General features: G+C 49.6%; 1 protein-coding gene across 4 annotated transcripts in view; it reads right to left on the reverse strand.

The window, feature by feature from the left end:
- LOC131592136 (protein FAM219A-like) overlaps positions 1-16,652 on the reverse strand; it is a 408,033-nt gene that overhangs the window by 53,412 nt on the left and 337,969 nt on the right. For 2 of the 4 annotated variants that reach the window (XM_058863435.1, XM_058863434.1), the window contains exon 1: positions 2,637-2,808. The exons of the other annotated variants lie outside the window; for them this stretch is intronic. In XM_058863435.1, the coding sequence (XP_058719418.1) occupies positions 2,637-2,808 (172 nt within the window). Of the gene's footprint in view, positions 1-2,636; positions 2,809-16,652 lie in introns of those variants that run through there. 4 annotated transcript variants of the gene reach the window in all.

Raw genomic sequence — 16,652 nt, forward strand, 5'->3', positions numbered from 1 at the left:
CCTAGCCAGCTAAAGGAGAATCCCTGGTTGATGAAACAATGTCCTTCTGCTGATAGAAAGTCCAAAGGTCAAGAAGCAAGGGAAGAATTTGTAAAGCTTTTAGAGTTTGAAATGCAACACTGTATATTAATGTAGTAATTCTTATAGGCTGTATGTAAATTCTTTAGTGGATGTATCTTGTAGTAATTGGTTACTGGGAATTAGAATATTCACTATAGGAAAGCATATAATGGATTGTAACAAGAACTTCGCTCTCTTAGTCCCTCCCTGCTCCTACCCCGCTCTTAGTTCTTCCCTGCTTTTACCCCTCTCTTGTTTTCCCTACTCTTACCCTCTTAGCTTTTCCCTCCCTTACCCTCTTGGTTTTCCCTGCTCTCTCCCCCTTGTTTTTCCCTCTTTCCCCCTCTTACCCCTCTCTTGTCCTCCCCCTCTCTCCTAAGCCTTCCTGGTTCCCTGATCTCTCTCATGCTCTCTTGATCCTTCCATCCCCCTCTTTAACCTCACCTCTCCTGCTCTCTCCGCACTCTCTCCCCTCCCCCCGACCACGTGGACGCCGAGGCTCGCGGTGGACACGGGTCTCTCCCTCTCCTTACCCTTATGATAAATTGCTTATACTTGAACAGTTTGACCCAGGAGAAGTCTCTCACCGCGAGCGAGTGTTTTGAACAGCAATATCTGGCGCCCACATGTTTGAGAGCCATCCCACGACTTCTCCATCAGTGAGACACTTCTCCATCACTGGTAACTAAAAAAGACTGGTTTTTTATCCTTTAATGCCATCTCGAGTGCAGTTCATGCGGCTGATCAACTTAACACTGTAACTCTTTTTCCCCTGTTCCGCGGCACCCTCTGGCACGGGCTGGCTGTTGCTTAGCAGCGTCGGCTCTGGAGCTTTAGGGGTATCCGCCGCGTGGTTTTTTCGGGGTGCACATTGCCAGGCGACATCTGCAGCCCTGGTTTCCACAGGGCCCTGTGGCACGGGAAGGTGTGGCAAAGCCACGTCTCTTCTGTGTTACACAGGACATCCCTTGTGTGGTTTATTCGGGGTGGGCATTGCCAGGCAGCGTTTGAACCCCTGGTTTCCGCAGGACCCCCTGGCACGGGAAGGTGTGGCAAGGCCATGTCTCATCTGTGCTAAACGGGACATCCCCTGCGTGGTTTATTCGGGGAGAGTGTTGCCAAGCAGCGTTTGAACCCCTGGTTTCTGCAGGAACCTGTGGCACGGGAAGGTGTAGCAAAGCCACGTCTCTTCTGTGCTACACGGGACATACCCTGCGTGGTTTTTTCGGGCTGAGCGTTGCCAGGCAGCATCTGAACCCCTGGTTCCGTGGAGCCCCCGAGTTCAGGAGGGCGTTGCAAGGCGACGTCTCACCTGGGCTAGGCGGGGAAAGCTTCGGCGTGGTTGAGCAAGGGGCAGGCGTTACCACAACGTCTGCACCCCAAACTCTCTAAAAGTTTTTCCGCTGCAGCGTCCAAACCGTAGCTTTTAGAAGATTCTGCAGCATGGTTATGTGCGAGTATTACTAAGTGACACCTGAGAACTGATGGGAGGTGCCTGGTCAGCACCCATCGCCCGAGCTCTGAGAAATGAGCCAACATCATTAAAATAAGAGGTGAGTAATAGATCAGTCTATCATGAGTCAAAACTGTTCAACCCCAGAAAAAAAGCTGTATAAGCAACTAAAATTCTTACTGAAAGCCAGCCAAAGTAAATTGTCTAAACAAGAGCTAAAAAATCTCCTAGCCTGGACCCTAGTTAACTTCCCAAATGCAGAACACTCAGAATTCTTTACTAGACATTTCTGGGACACAGTTGGAAATAAGCTTTTTAATAACATCTCCCGCCGAGATATGGCGGCTGCAAAGATGGTCCCAGCCTGTAGGGCACTCGTAGAAATGTGTGCTGCAAATACACAACGCGTGACGAGCCCCCCGTACCCCGCAACCCCCGTCTCTCCTGCCTCACTCCCTTTCCCCGCTCCCCCCGCCCCAGCCGGCGTGGTTCCCATTCCACCCTCCCAGACCGGCGTGCCCCCAACCCCCGACCACGCGGCCCTCCCTGCTGTCCCCCCACACTCAGCAGCCCCTGCTCCCTCTGCCCCAGTCCCAACAAGCTCCGTTTCCACCCCTCCCCCCGCCTTCCCCGTCCTAGCGCCCCCCCCTTTACGTTCCAGCTCCCTCCGGTATCGCGGCCCCCGCTCCCTCTGTCCCAGTTCCAACAAGCTCAGTTCCCACCCCTCCCCCCACCTTCCCCATCCTAGCGACCCTCCGCTTTTGCCCCCCTCCTGCTATTCCAGCTCCCCCTGGTATTGCGGTCCCGCCCCATTCCACTGTCCCTGCGGTTCTAACCCCCGCCGCCGCTGCGGCCCCGCCGACCCTCGGCACCATGGTCCCCGCGGTCCCGTCTTCCCCCACCACCCCCGTGCTTCCAAGCCCCGCCACTCCACCCACCCTCGGCATCGCGGTCCCCACGGCTCCGCTCCCTACCCCTCGCTGCCCCCGCGCCCCAGTCCCCAGCACCCCCGCCACGGGGCCGCCGGCTCCAGCGGTTTCGCCCTCAGCCGTCCCTCCTGGGAATCCGCCGCTTGCTGCTGCCGCCGCTGCTCCTATAGCGCTCGGCACGCCCGCTGACCTACCGCCCCCCTCCACGTGCACCTCCTCCGTGCCACCCGCGCCGCCTTGGCCCCCCACAAGCGCTGCTTTCACAGCACTCGTGGAGCCGCCAGCCCCGCCGCCACCACCGTCCAGCGACGCCATCCTGTGAAGTGCTGCCCAGCCCGACTCGGAACTACTGCTCCTCCACACCATCTTCCCATGCTACCCTGCGGTGCTGACGTTATCCATGCATGCGCAGTCACAGCTTTTAACGCCGATGCTCCTGCCGCCGCCTTTGGGTCTCCCATGCTACCCCGCCGGTACAGCCTTGCTACAGCCCTCCGTGCCAGCCTCTCAAGCCGTGGAGGGGGAGAGAAAGGACAGGCATGGAACCCCGTCTCTACAGCTGCTGCCACCCGTGCCACCTACGCCACCGCCCAGCCCAGCCACTGTCCCGTCCCCACCACGCGTCTTTGCGCCGCAGCCTCCGCCGCCGTGGCCGCCCGACCCCGCCACACAGGTCTGGCCCGTCTCTGCCCCGCCGCTGACACCGGCATAGCTCTTGTCTGCGTCTACTGCGCCAGCAACACCGCCCGACACCGCGGAACAGCAACAGCCACCGCCGCCGTGCACCGCTGTGCTGCCGCTTCCGGGTTCACCTACGCGGCCACACTCACAACCGATGACGAACCAGCCCGCGGGACTCTTGAACTGCTCTGCACCACCACCAGGAGCCACGAAAAACGGGGGAGAAGGGGAGGGAGAAAAAGGGAGAAATGAGGAAAGAGAAACGTCAAAAGCAGATACTGTGGTGCAAACAGGAGAGAAAAAGACCTGCTTTGCCTCAGCAAATGCTAATTTTCCAGATTCGGAAAAATCTCCAAAAAGCTCAGGTTATTTCAAAGATAATGGTATTTCCTCACCACATTTTAAACAACTGTTGAAAAGTACTCTGGAAGAATGCACACTTACACCAAATGACCGTAAAAATCTTGCTAGTGTAACTCTAACAGACTCACAATATATGCTATGGGAATTCAGATGGAGAAAGATACTCAGAACTGTTAGCAATGTATAGAGAAAAACTGAGATTGCATGGTCCCATTTTTCAGTGGGACTCATCTCAAAAAGGTCCTTCATTAATAATTGAATGGGTTTTTCTTGCTTACAGGTCACCAAAGACAATATTCACATCTTTAGAAATGATATCTCAAATCATTATCAAAGGCAGAGCAAGACTTCTTTCAAAATCTGGCCATGAGTTCACAACTATTTATCTGCCCTTGATCAAAATGTATCTTGATTGGGCAATGCAAAAATTAGAAAATCTGCTGTATGCCCTGTTAGATTTTCCGAGGGTTTGCTCTATTCAATTATGCTACAAAGAGAAAACCCTGATCAGTGAAGAACCTTTAGATGCGATTACTCTCTTCACTGATGGGTCAGGACAAACACATAACTCAGTTATAATGTGGCAGAGTAAAGAAACTAAAACCTGGAAACAAGATGTTCAAAAAGTTCAAGGCTCTCCTCAAATTGTTGAAATGGCAACAGTTGTAAGAGCATTTCAGCTCTTCCCAGAACCCTTTAACCTAATCACTGATTCAGCATATGTTGCTAAAATTATGAAGAGAATTGAGTGATCTGTTTTAAAAGATGTGAATAACAACAAACCGTGCCTTTGGCTCACCTGTTATGGAGGCTAGCTTTGGAGCAGGCTGTAGGCCCATGGCCTGCCAGCCCTGCCTGAGAAGCTAGCCTGGGAAATTCATGGGAGGATTCAAAACAATCCTCAAAGACACAAAACAGCCTGCAGGTGCTGTTTTCTGATTCCCGTGTTTTCCTTGCAGGAGAAGGTCAGGGGGTGGTAAACCCCACTGACCAATGATGGTAATGTAGTACTTTACTAACCAATAAGAGTTTCCTTTCTGTACTTTTGACGAAGTAGTCTATATAACATGGCTGTAACAATAAACTAGAGATTCTCTCCTGTTCTGACTCCCTTGAGAGTCTGTGTCGTTCTTTCCGCCGTTCCCAATTAGAACGACATCTGGTGACCCCGCGTGATGAAGGACTGACCCTCCGAGGTCTGATAACCCGACGTGATGTGCAGCCAACCCCCGAGGTCAGAAAGCAACCGACGTGAAGACATCTGCTAATCCCCTGAGGGTAAGCAGCGAGCGGGAAAAACACCGGCCCTTCCCCCTAGAGGGGAAAGTGGAATTCTCCTGGGCTTTCCAAGAGGAAGCTGGTTTTTAACCAACGGGATAGTGGAGCCTGCCGGAGAGCGGGCTTGGAACGGCTTATCTTGGTGAAGCAGAGCTTGAAATCCCGGGTCCAAGCCGATAGCGTTTGCATAATTGCATTCGCAGAGCCGCCAAGATAAAAAAAAGTTTTCATAATGGAGAACTGTGATTTAGCTGATGAGCAACTCGTCAGCCTTGCATGGCAAGACGCCTTGCTGAGCATGGGACTCTGTATTCCTAAAGAAGATATACGCGCTTTGTTCCACTGGGTGAAAGCGCAGGAGTTTGCTGTAACTGTGAATGATGTGTTTAAGCTTGAGATTTGGTGGTCAGTAGGAGACCACCTGTGGACTAAGCTAGCTGCGGGAGATACCAGTGTGTGCAGCTTAGCAGCAACTTGGGGAGTGATTTTTAAGGCACTGAAACAGTGCCAGCCTAAAAACAGTGAAACTGAACTGTGTAGCAGTCCTTCAGCTCTGCCCGGACCCTTAGAGAACTTTAGCAGCGGGCAGGAGCAGTCCGTGAGCCAGAGATCTCCCTCTCCAGAAAAATTTGAGCGCCCGCCCTCCATGGAGCTCGGCGCGCAAGTTTTACCAGCAGAAAAACAACAAAAGAGCAAAAATCGCTCGGCTCTGCCTTTACCGCACCCACAAGCGCCGCCATCGCCAGCGCAGCGAGAACCGCCTTTGCCTGCGCCCTCTGCGGAATCTCCGCCGGCCCCTCCAGGACCAGCGCTGCGACCACTGCTGCCAGCGGCCGCCGTGGAGCCTCCGCCAGTGCCCCGAGTCCCCACAGCAGCAGCAGCAGCGGCGAGAAAAAAACGAGAGAAAAGGTGGAAAAAAAAGAAGAAAAAGCTAACTCAGGACGCCGCCCGCCGCCACCGGCCGCGGGCCGGGTGGCCAGCCGGGCCCCCTAGCTCCGGTCAGCTGCAAAAACCCCCTAAAAGCCGAGCCGAAGCCCGGATCTGGAGCCGGGGCCGGAGCCGTGGCGAGCATTCCCCCCCCCCGCACCCGTCCAAAGTGCCAGCCAAAAAGCGGCGGGGGAGGGGGGGGGAGAGCCCAAGCCCCCCTTTCGCTCGCGCATGCGCGCCCCCTGAGCTCTTTTCTTCTGTGCCGCGGGAAGCAGCGCGAAACCGCGGAGCCCGCGCGGACGCCCCTGCTCCCCCCGCGCGTGCGGGCCCCGCGTGGAGCGAGCCGCGAGGGGCGGCGCGGAGCCGCAGGGCCTGCACAACACCCTCGCTGCCTCGCGCTCGCCCGCGCTCCAGCGGGGAAGCGGCGGGGAGGACGGGGAGCGAACTTCGCTCCCCCTCGCGCCCGTCAGTGCGGCCCGCGCGCGCGCGGACCGTGCTACAGGCGCCGAACCGGGTTCTGCCAACCTTGTGCTGCCAGGTTAACCCGAGCCGCCCCGCGAGACGGTCCCGGGGCTCGAGCAGTGCCCTGGCCAGCACGCGTTCCCCCCCCGCCTTGCAGGGGGTGAGCCGCACCGGGGTCCTGCGATCCCTGCGAGACCCAAATTTGCTCACCCTGACCACTTTAGTGTTCTTTTAAACTACTATATTGACAAGTTAGACTGTGAGTTTGAACAGACTAACAATGTTTTGTATTAGTTCACTGAGTTAAGGATATTTGACTCAACCGTCAAATCCTTGCAAGGAAAACAATCTTTAAACATCATCATAAACCAAAATTCCAAATTAATATCCATTCCAATATCTAGTAAAAAAACCACTTGTGCCGTGTTTGTTCTCCCTCCTGCAAGGGCCCAGCAGGATGTTACAAACACTGTACATTTTTTATTTTTTTCCTAAACCGAAAGGGTGAATTATGGAGGCTAGCTTTGGAGCAGGCTGTAGGCCCATGGCCTGCCAGCCCTGCCTGAGAAGCTAGCCTGGGAAATTCATGGGAGGATTCAAAACAATCCTCAAAGACACAAAACAGCCTGCAGGTGCTGTTTTCTGATTCCCGTGTTTTCCTTGCAGGAGAAGGTCAGGGGGTGGTAAACCCCACTGACCAATGATGGTAATGTAGTACTTTACTAACCAATAAGAGTTTCCTTTCTGTACTTTTGACGAAGTAGTCTATATAACATGGCTGTAACAATAAACTAGAGATTCTCTCCTGTTCTGACTCCCTTGAGAGTCCGTGTCGTTCTTTCCACCGTTCCCAATTAGAACGACAACCTGTCTCTATCAAATTGTCACATAAAAGGAATGCCTGTAATAAGATTAGAAGTCCACAGCAAACAGTGACAATCCAAGCAAAGGAACTTGGAAAGACTTTGGGAGAAAAAATTGAAAAAGCTCTTAAAGCTCAGACAGCACGAGACCAGAAACTCACTGAAATCCTCACTGCCATACACCTGAACTCCCAGCATCCCTGCAAACAGAAACCAAGAAACAAGCACCTGAACTGCGTAGAGTCACCAGGAGAATATTATCTGCTAGAGACAGTTCAAGAAAAAAAATGAAATTCCATTATTTGCATGAATGCATGTTGTTTTTACCCTTTTTTTAAAATTTTTGTAGTAAAACCTTACCTGTAAATCAGCCCAAGATAAATGCCTGGATTGCCTTAGCCAAAGTCTGCAAGCTTTGATACCGTCTGTTTATCTGACCATTCTGTTTCTATTCATAAATAGCTGCAAAATTTGAAAGATTTAGCCAACCAAACTCATATTGATAATTCTAAAGTGAATCAATCTGACCTTCAAAAGTTAGAAAAGCTGGACAATTTGTTTAAGTGTTTAAGCTTTGCACCTTGGCTAAAGGAACTCTGTAAAATAAGCTTAATTATTTTAATAGTGATAATTGTAGTTTTAGCAGCAGTACCCTATAGACTTCAGTGTGTGCAAAAACTAACAAATAAGACAGTTTCTAGTATCTTAAATAGTTCATCGAGACAGGGGAGATGTTGGGGAGGATGAAACAGGGAAACCTTATGAATGTGATGGTTTGGCAAGAGTCTGAAAATAAGAAGCCTAGAATCGAAATAGAAATGAAAGCTTGCTTTGAGTCATAAGATGCTGAGTACTAGTTACTATATGACCAAAGAACAATAGCCTAGCCAGCTAAAGGAGAATCCCTGGTTGATGAAACAATGTCCTTCTGCTGATAGAAAGTCCAAAGGTCAAGAAGCAAGGGAAGAATTTGTAAAGCTTTTAGAGTTTGAAATGCAAGACTGTATATTAATGTAGTAATTCTTATAGGCTGTATGTAAATTCTTTAGTGGGTGTATCTTGTAGTGATTGGTTACTGGGAATTAGAATATTCACTATAGAAAGACATATATTGTATTGCAACAGGAACTTTGCTTTCTTGTTTTCCCTACTCTTACCCTCTTAGCTTTTCCCTCCCTTATCCTTTTGGTTTTCCCTTCTTTCTCTCTCTTGTTTTTCCCCCTCTCCTGCTCTTGCTCTTACCCTCTTGGATTTTCCCCCTCTTACCCCTCTCTTGTCTTCTTCCTCTCTCCTAAGCCTCCCTAGTTCTCCCCGCTCTCCCTCTGTTGCTCTTGATCCCTCCCTCCCCTTCTCCAACCTCACCTCTCCTGCTCTCTCTGCACTCTCTCCCCTCCCCCCGACCACGTGGACGCCGAGGCTGGCGACAGACATGGGTCTCTCCCTCTCTTTACCCTTGTAATAAACTGCTTATACCTGAACAGCTTGACCCAGGAGAAGTCTCTCACCGCGAGCGAGTGTTTTGTACATCAATAATCAATCACCTCACAGTGCCACAGAACTCCAGTAACCTGGTCATATTGAATCATCACCTTTCATTGCAGGCTTTGGATGAGATGCGTCAGCCTCGAGCGAATGTTCGAGTGAGGAATTTAGTCACCAAGCAGTGGGAAGGTCCCTATGACCTTATCGCTTCGGGGCGTGGGTATGCGTGCGTATCCACAGATACTGGGGTACACTGGGTACCTGCAAAGTGCATTCATCCTGACCTGCGACCGCAAAGGCAGAATCTGGCCAATGAGCAGGTTGGGGACCATGACCAAATTGAAAATCCTCCAATGGATGGGCCATTGGATGATGACTCAGATGCAGATGACATGACTGATCACCCTGATTGCCCATCCACAAGCAGACACTGATGCTGACAATGCTTTCATTTTTGGTTTTTTGTAATGGAGAATGAGTGAGATGTCACCCTGAAACTAGAGACTTCTGACTGTTTAGAACATTGGTTATTTTCTTTGTTATTTTCCTTTTGATTGTTTAGAATATTGTTCATTTTCTCTGTTCATTTTCTTTTTCTTTTTTTCTTTTTTTAAAGAAGAAAGGGTGAGATGTCACCATGAAAAACAAGCCTTCTGATTTTGTTTTTCATAGTTTTAGACACTTTCCCAGGAAAGTAACTATAAACATTGATGTTTATACATTCCTTCTAAGAAACGTCTTTTGATGGACATTTCGCGTGACCAGTGTGATTGGGAAGGTGGTAACTTAATTATCCAATCCCTGGTCATTGTCAAGAATCTATAAATACTGGAGTCAGGAGAATAAACCCCTCCTTTTTCTATCACCCACTGAGACGTGTTTGTGTCAATCATTCCGTGTCTTTTAGCGACAGTGGGGTTCATTTCTCCTGCTTGTTTACTTTTCAAACCAGCACAGCAGAGAATTTAAATTATACAATAAATAAAATTAATATATTTTCACATCCTGATAAGTGATCGACAGAGTCTTGAGAAAACAGAGGTAGAAAGAACAAAGTGCTGATTACAACTTCCAGTTTGAGACCAAGTCCCAATTTCAGCTGACTTACATCATTTTGCTCAGGGACATTAGGCTGCTTGTAGTCAATGCCGAAATCATCACTACTGGGAGGAATGACAGATTTGTCTTTACAAACAAGCTGGAGGTCTGCTGGTAGGTAAAACTAGCACTGAGAGATAAAAGAAACAATGGGAAGGATTCCAGTGATTGATGAATGGAAAAAACATATTTGCCTTTACAAACGAACTGTATACTTACTGATAAATGAAATTGGATATTGAAAGATGAAAGAGATGGTGGGGAAACACCATAAATTCCATAATAATTAAAAATTAAGAGGGAGGGTTATACATTAGTGGGGAATCTTAGGTATCAGGCATTCTGGGATGACTGTACCTCTCAAGTTCCTCAGCCAATGGGGAAAGAGAGAGGGACATGCAGCTGGGAAATTAGGATAAAAAAGGAGGCTGTGTCCTCTAAAAATTTGAGGGACCCCAGAGGAATGCCCCATGGCCTCTGCCTTTATTCGAATAAAGTAAAAAGACTCCTCTGTCTCCTTTTTGGACATAAACCTCTGGTGTTTGTGGACTAATTTTCCTGACAAGCTGGAGGCTCTTGTCTGGGATATTTCCACCATCCAGGGTGGCGGACAGCAAGTGGACCTGAAGCTGCACCTCACCCAATTTCAGTGATCAACTCCCCTTGGTGGTGGCTGGCACTGGGTGATCGATTGGGTTCCTGAGACTGTCCAGGAGACAGATAAGGGGCGGACCAGAGGTGAAGAGTCCACAGGGAAGGAGCACTGAAAATCTTACTGGTGAGTAAAATGAGATATTCGGGGAGTAAACCTGTCGTTCTAATTAGGAACGGCAGGAAGAACGACACGGACTCTCAAGGGAGTCAGAACAGGAGAGAATCTCTAGTTTATTGCTTCAGTCATGTTATATAGACTAGTTTGTGGAAAGTACAGAAAGGAAACTCTTATTGGTTAGTAAAGTGCTACATTACCATCATTGGTCAGTGGGGTTCACCACCCCCTGACTTTCTCCTGCAAGGAAAACACGGGAACAGACAAACAGCACCTGCAGGCTGTTTTCTGTCTTTGAGGATTGTTTTGAATCCTCCCATGAATTTCCCAGGCTAGCTCTCAGGCAGGGCTGGCAGGCCATGGGGCCTGCAGCTTGCTCCAAAGCTAGCCTCCATAATTCACCCTTTCGGTTTAGGAAAAAAAAATAAAAAATGTACAGTGTTTGTAACATCCTGCTGGGCCCTGCAGGAGGGAGAACAAACATGGCACAAGTGGTTTCTTTTATTAGATATTGGAATGGATACTAATTTTGAATTTTGGTTTATGATTTTGATGTTTAAAGATTGTTTTCCTTGCAAGGATTTGACGGTTGAGTCTAATATTTCTAATTCAGTGAATTAACACACACTATACAAAACACTGTTAGTCTGCTCAAACTGACAGCCTAAAATGTTGATAGAAAAGCTCAAAAGAACACTAAAGTGATAAAATTCACATTAAGTACACTTAGATTTATACTCAGTGAAACTCTACTCAATTCTACTATGCAAAATCTATAAACTTTTCACAAATTAACCAACAATGCACAATGCAATTTATGATGCTTTGCTCCCCCCTTCTTATCTCCTCTTTTTTTTTTTTTTTTTTTTTTTCCTCAAATATAATTGAGGGGTTTTTGAGGGATTTATAACGTTTACATGGTTGTGACAGTATTTCACTAGGGCTGGATAGGATGTAGATTCGTTTAGGATGATTTCTGGTTGCTAAAACAGTAGTTCATGAATTTAGGGAGGTTCAGGGAACTCGAAGTTACTATTTTTTCGCGGCTGGTTTGTCAGCTCTTGTGAACACAAGGTTTAAAAGGTATAAGGTGAGCAAATTTGGGTCTCGCAGGGATTGCAGGACTTTGGTGTTCGGGTCGCCGGAGGCGACGGGCACGGCACTGAATCTGAGGCATCCCCTCGAGCCGGCACGGAAGGTCCCGGCGGGGGGGGCTTGCCGCTCTCTTTCTCTCCCCTGCTGCTTTTCTGCTGGCACCTCAGATGGGTGAGGGGGGGCCACGGGGCCGCAGAACTCGGCCCGGCGCTCGCAGCACGGTTCGCACACGCGCGGGCCGCGCGGGGGGAGTGCGACCGAGAGCGGAGGGAACGCGGGCCGCGCGGAGTGAACGCGACCGAGCGCGGAGGGAGCGCGACCGAGCGCGGAGGGAACGCGACCAAGCGCGGAGTGAGCGCTGGCCGCGCGGAGTAAATGCAGTTGAGTGCGGAGTTAGCGCGGGGCAGCGGAGGTGTCTGTGCGGGCCCCGCGGTCCCGTGCTGCTTCTCGCGGCTCGCTCCGCGCGGGGCGAGCGCGGCCCGCGCGAGGCCGCTGCTCCCCCCACGCCGCTTCCCCGCCGGCACTTTGGATGAGTGCGGGGGGGGCGATGCTCGCTAAGGGTCTGGCCCCGGCTCCAGATCCAGGCTTGGGCTCGGCTTTTACAGGGCTTCCGCGGCCGGTTGGCGGCCGCGACCCGACTGGTTGCTCGGGTTCCCCTGCGGTGGCGGCGGGCAGGGGCGCCCCGGACAGCTCCGGCGGCGCTCCGAACTTGTTTTTTTCTCTTTTTTTTTCCATTTTCTCTCTCGTTTTGTTCTCGCCGCTGCTGCTGCTGCTGCAGCTGTAGTTTTGCTAGCGGTGGCAGCGCGTTTACAGCGGCGGCCCATGGTGCTCCGGAGCCGGCAGTTGGCGATCGCAGCTCGGGCGCCCCGGCGGTGGCGGGCCGCGCTGCTCCGGCGATGGGGCCCCACGCGCTGGGCTTGCGTTTTCACTCGCGGCACTGAAGAAAGAAGCTCGGCTGCGGCCGCCCGCGGCGGAGACTCCGCGGAGGGCGCAGGCAGAGGCGGCTCTCGCGGCGCTGGCGATGGCGGCGCCTGCGGGTGCGGTGAAGGCAGAGCTGCGCGATTTCTGCTCTTTTGTTGTTTTTCTGCTGGCAAACCTTGCGCGCCGAGCTCTGCGGATGGCGGGCGCTCAAATTTTTCTGGAGAGGGAGATCTCTGGTCCACGGATTGCTCCTGCCCGCTGCTAAAGTTCTCTAAGGGTCCGGGCAGAGCTGAAGGACCGCTACACAGCTCGGTTTCACTGTTTTTAGGCTGGCACTGTTCCAGTGCCTTAAAAATCACTCCCCAAGTTGCTGCTAAGCTGCACGCACTGGTATCTCCCATAGCTAGCCTAGTCCACAGGTGGTCTCTCACTGACCACCAAATCTCAAGGTTAAACACATCATTCACAGTCATAGCAAACTCCTGCGCTTTCACCCAGTGGAACAAAGCGCGTATATCTTCTTCAGGAATACAGAGTCCCATGCTCAGCAAGGCGTCTTGCCATGCAAAGCTGACAAGTTGCTCGTCAGCTAAATCACAGTTCTCCATTATGAAAACTTTTTTTTTATCTTGGCGGCTCTGTGAATGCAATTATGCAAACGCTATCGGCTTGGACCCGGGATTTCAAGCTCTGCTTCACCAAGATAGGCCGTTCCAAGCCCGCTCTCTGGCAGGCTCCACTATCCCGTTGGTTAGAAACTAGCTTCCTCTTGGAAAGCCCGGGAGAATTCCACTTTCCCCTCTAGGGGGAAGGGCTGGTGTTTTTCCCGCTCGCTGCTTACCCTCAGGGGATTAGCAGATGTCTTCACGTAGGTTGCTTTCTGACCTCGGGGGTCGGCTGCACATCACGTCGGGGTCACCAGATGTCGTTCTAATTAGGAACGGCAGGAAGAACAACACGGACTCTCAAGGGAGTCAGAACAGGAGAGAATCTCTAGTTTATTGCTTCAGTCATGTTATATAGACTAGTTTGTGGAAAGTACAGAAAGGAAACTCTTATTGGTTAGTAAAGTGCTACATTACCATCATTGGTCAGTGGGGTTCACCACCCCCTGACTTTCTCCTGCAAGGAAAACACGGGAACAGACAAACAGCACCTGCAGGCTGTTTTCTGTCTTTGAGGATTGTTTTGAATCCTCCCATGAATTTCCCAGGCTAGCTCTCAGGCAGGGCTGGCAGGCCATGGGGCCTGCAGCTTGCTCCAAAGCTAGCCTCCATATAAACCAGGGATGGCAGCCATGGAGGGTAGCACAAGTAAAACAGGGTACCCGTGGGGGGCTGCAAGGGTAAAGCCATGAAGAGGGCCTGGCAAATGGGATGACAATTCCATAATACCCCCAGAGAGTCCCTTGGGGAGAATGCTGAGATCTTGGGACAGATTATGCATTCACCCAGAGGTAACTATGGAGATGCTGGTAAAATACTGTTATTTTGTGTGGCTAGAGTATAAGTTGCCAAATGGACTTATATGGCCACCTTATGGAACAGATGGAATTAGTTTGTATTGAATTTTGTGGAAGTATTTAGAGGAGAATTGGAAAGGATGGATTGAAAGGGAATGTGGATTGATATGGTTTAAACAAGCAACAGGAGAAATCTATGTGTTAAGAAAAAAAGGAGAAAAGGAAAAAGGGGAGGAAGAGGAAAACAGTGAGGATTGGAATGTTTTTCAACACCTTCCCCCGTCTTGTCCTCCAGTGTTGCCAGCTGACCCAAGGACAGCTGCGGATCCCCTGTATCCTCAACTTCTGGAGCAAAGGGATCAGGGAAGTGGTGTTCCTACAGCTCCACCTGAGAATAATAATGGTGTAGGGGTAGGGGAGCAGCATATCATACCACCCCCTAGACCTAGAAGAGGAACTCAGTTTAGGGCATCAGAAGCCACTCAGACCCAAGAGACAGGGGTACACCAAATGCCACTCCACCAAGTTCCTTTGGGAGGTCAAGGGGGAGGGTTTGGATTTGTAATAGTACCACTTACTACCCAGGATATAAGAGGGTTGAAAGAAGAATTACCCCCATATTTGGATGATCCAATAGGGGTGGGGGAAAAGATAGAGGAATATTTGGGAAATGCGGATTATACGTGGAAGGATTGGGATTTTCTTTTGGGGATTTTGCTTGGGTCATGAGAGAAACAAATGATTTTGCAGAAAGCTCGGCAGCTGTGGGAGGATGAAAATCCACAAGCAGTGTGGGGGGCTGGACTTAATGCACCTACAGTGGATGATGCCACCCCCCAGGCAGACCCCCAGTGGGATCCAAATAACCAGGCCAGTCTGACTCGCCTCTGCGATTACCGTGCTTATTTGATTAGGGCAATCAAATCAGTGGCTCCCAGAACTAACAACATAGCTAAGGCTATGTCGTTAGAACAGGAGAAACATGAAAGCCCCTCTCATTGGTTAGAGAGGATTAGGGATGCCTTGCGGAAGCATGGGGGGATGGACCCTGAAGTGCCAGCCTTTGACACATTGCTGAAGGTACAATTTGTTACTAAGGCTTGGCCTGATATAAGGAAAGGAGTATAAAAAGATGAAGAGTGGCAGAATAAGCATCTGGAGGAATTGGTTAGAAAGAAATTGGCACAGCAAGAATATGTAAGAAGGGATGAAGAAAAAGTAAAAGCTAAGGCGAAGATTATGGCAGTGTTTTTGCAGCTCCAGAGGAATAAACCGCAGGGTCCAAGGGGTCGCCCAAGACAGAGGGGACAGGATCAGCCGCAAGGAAGTGGCAGAGGCATTCCCTCCTGGACAAGGGAGAGCCAACCCAAACAGTGGTTGGGGAGGAACCAATGTGCTATCTGCAGGGCAGAAGGGCATTGAAAAAGGGAATGCCCACAGAAACAGCTGGACCCTCAGGAGGAGGAAGACCAGAGGATAATGGAAATGGATTGTTAGGGGTGTCAGGTGTTCCCATTATATCAAGGACCCACCACTCTAGAGCCCTTGATAATTTTAAGGTGGGTCTGGATAGAGAGGAGGTGTGTTTTCTGGTTGACACAGGGGCCTCTCAATCCACCTTAAATTTTATACCTAAGCAGGGAGAAACTGTCAGAAAGATCATTGGTTATTCAAGGAGTGAGCAGAAAGGATGAGCGAGTGCATCTTATTCTACAGCTATTAATAGATGTGGAGTACAGGTTTGAAATGCATGAATTCCTGCTTGTTTCTAATTGTAATTTACTGGGAAGGGATTTGATGGCTAAAGTGGGAATGCAAATTAGTATTGTACAAAATGACACAGAGTCCAACACTGTGATATCTTTGTGTAAAATGTCTGAGAAAGCTTATGCTGAAATAGATCCGGAAGTGTGGGCAGCCCCAGAGAAATACGGAAAACTAGACAGAGAGCCTCTCCAAATTACTTTGAAGCAACCAGGACAAGTGGTGTCTGAAAAGCAATACCCTATTTCAAGGGAGGGAAAGAAGGGGTTTCAGCCTGTTATTGAGTCCCTGCTGAAAGCAGGTCTTTTGGAGCCGTGTATGTCTCCCTATAACACCCCTATCCTGCTGGTTAAGAAACCAGATGGAACCTACAGAATGGTGCAAGATGTAAGAATAATAAATGAAATTGTCAAATCAAGGCATCCAACAGTTCCCAATCCCTATACAATCCTGAACCAGATTCCTTCTTCACATCAGTATTATTCAATACTGGATTTGAAGGATGCTTTCTGGGGGTGTTCGATTACAGAAGATAGTAAACAGTATTTTGCCTTTTAGTGGGAACAGGAGGAAGGAGGGAAAATGGTAAAGCAACAATTGACATGGACAGTCCTCCCACAGGGATATAGAGTAACCAGTTTTGTTTGAGCAAGCTTTGCAGAAAATATTAAGAGAGTTTACTCCACCCTCAGGACTTAGGTTGTTGCAATATGTGGATGATTTGCTTTTATCAGGGGAACAGGAGAAGGTGGTTGAAGAGGCTACTGTGAAGCTGCTTAATTTTCTTGCTAAAAAAAGACTTAGAGTGTCCAAAAAGAAGGCGCAGTTGGTAGAGAAAAGGTCAAATATTTGGGACACATTTTGACTGGAGGGTTGTTGGAAACCGAGGAATAGAAACTTCTACAGATACTGAAGAGTTCAATTTGCAGCATTGGAAAGAACTTGAATTGATGCAGTAATGAAAGTACACAGACATTAGGTAGAGAAATTATAAACTTATGTTCCTATAAGTTCAAGTAAGAATATGCATAGAGTAAGTAAGAAA

This window comes from Poecile atricapillus, chromosome W (assembly GCF_030490865.1).
Source record: "Poecile atricapillus isolate bPoeAtr1 chromosome W, bPoeAtr1.hap1, whole genome shotgun sequence".
Classification (NCBI taxonomy): Eukaryota; Metazoa; Chordata; class Aves; order Passeriformes; family Paridae; genus Poecile; species Poecile atricapillus.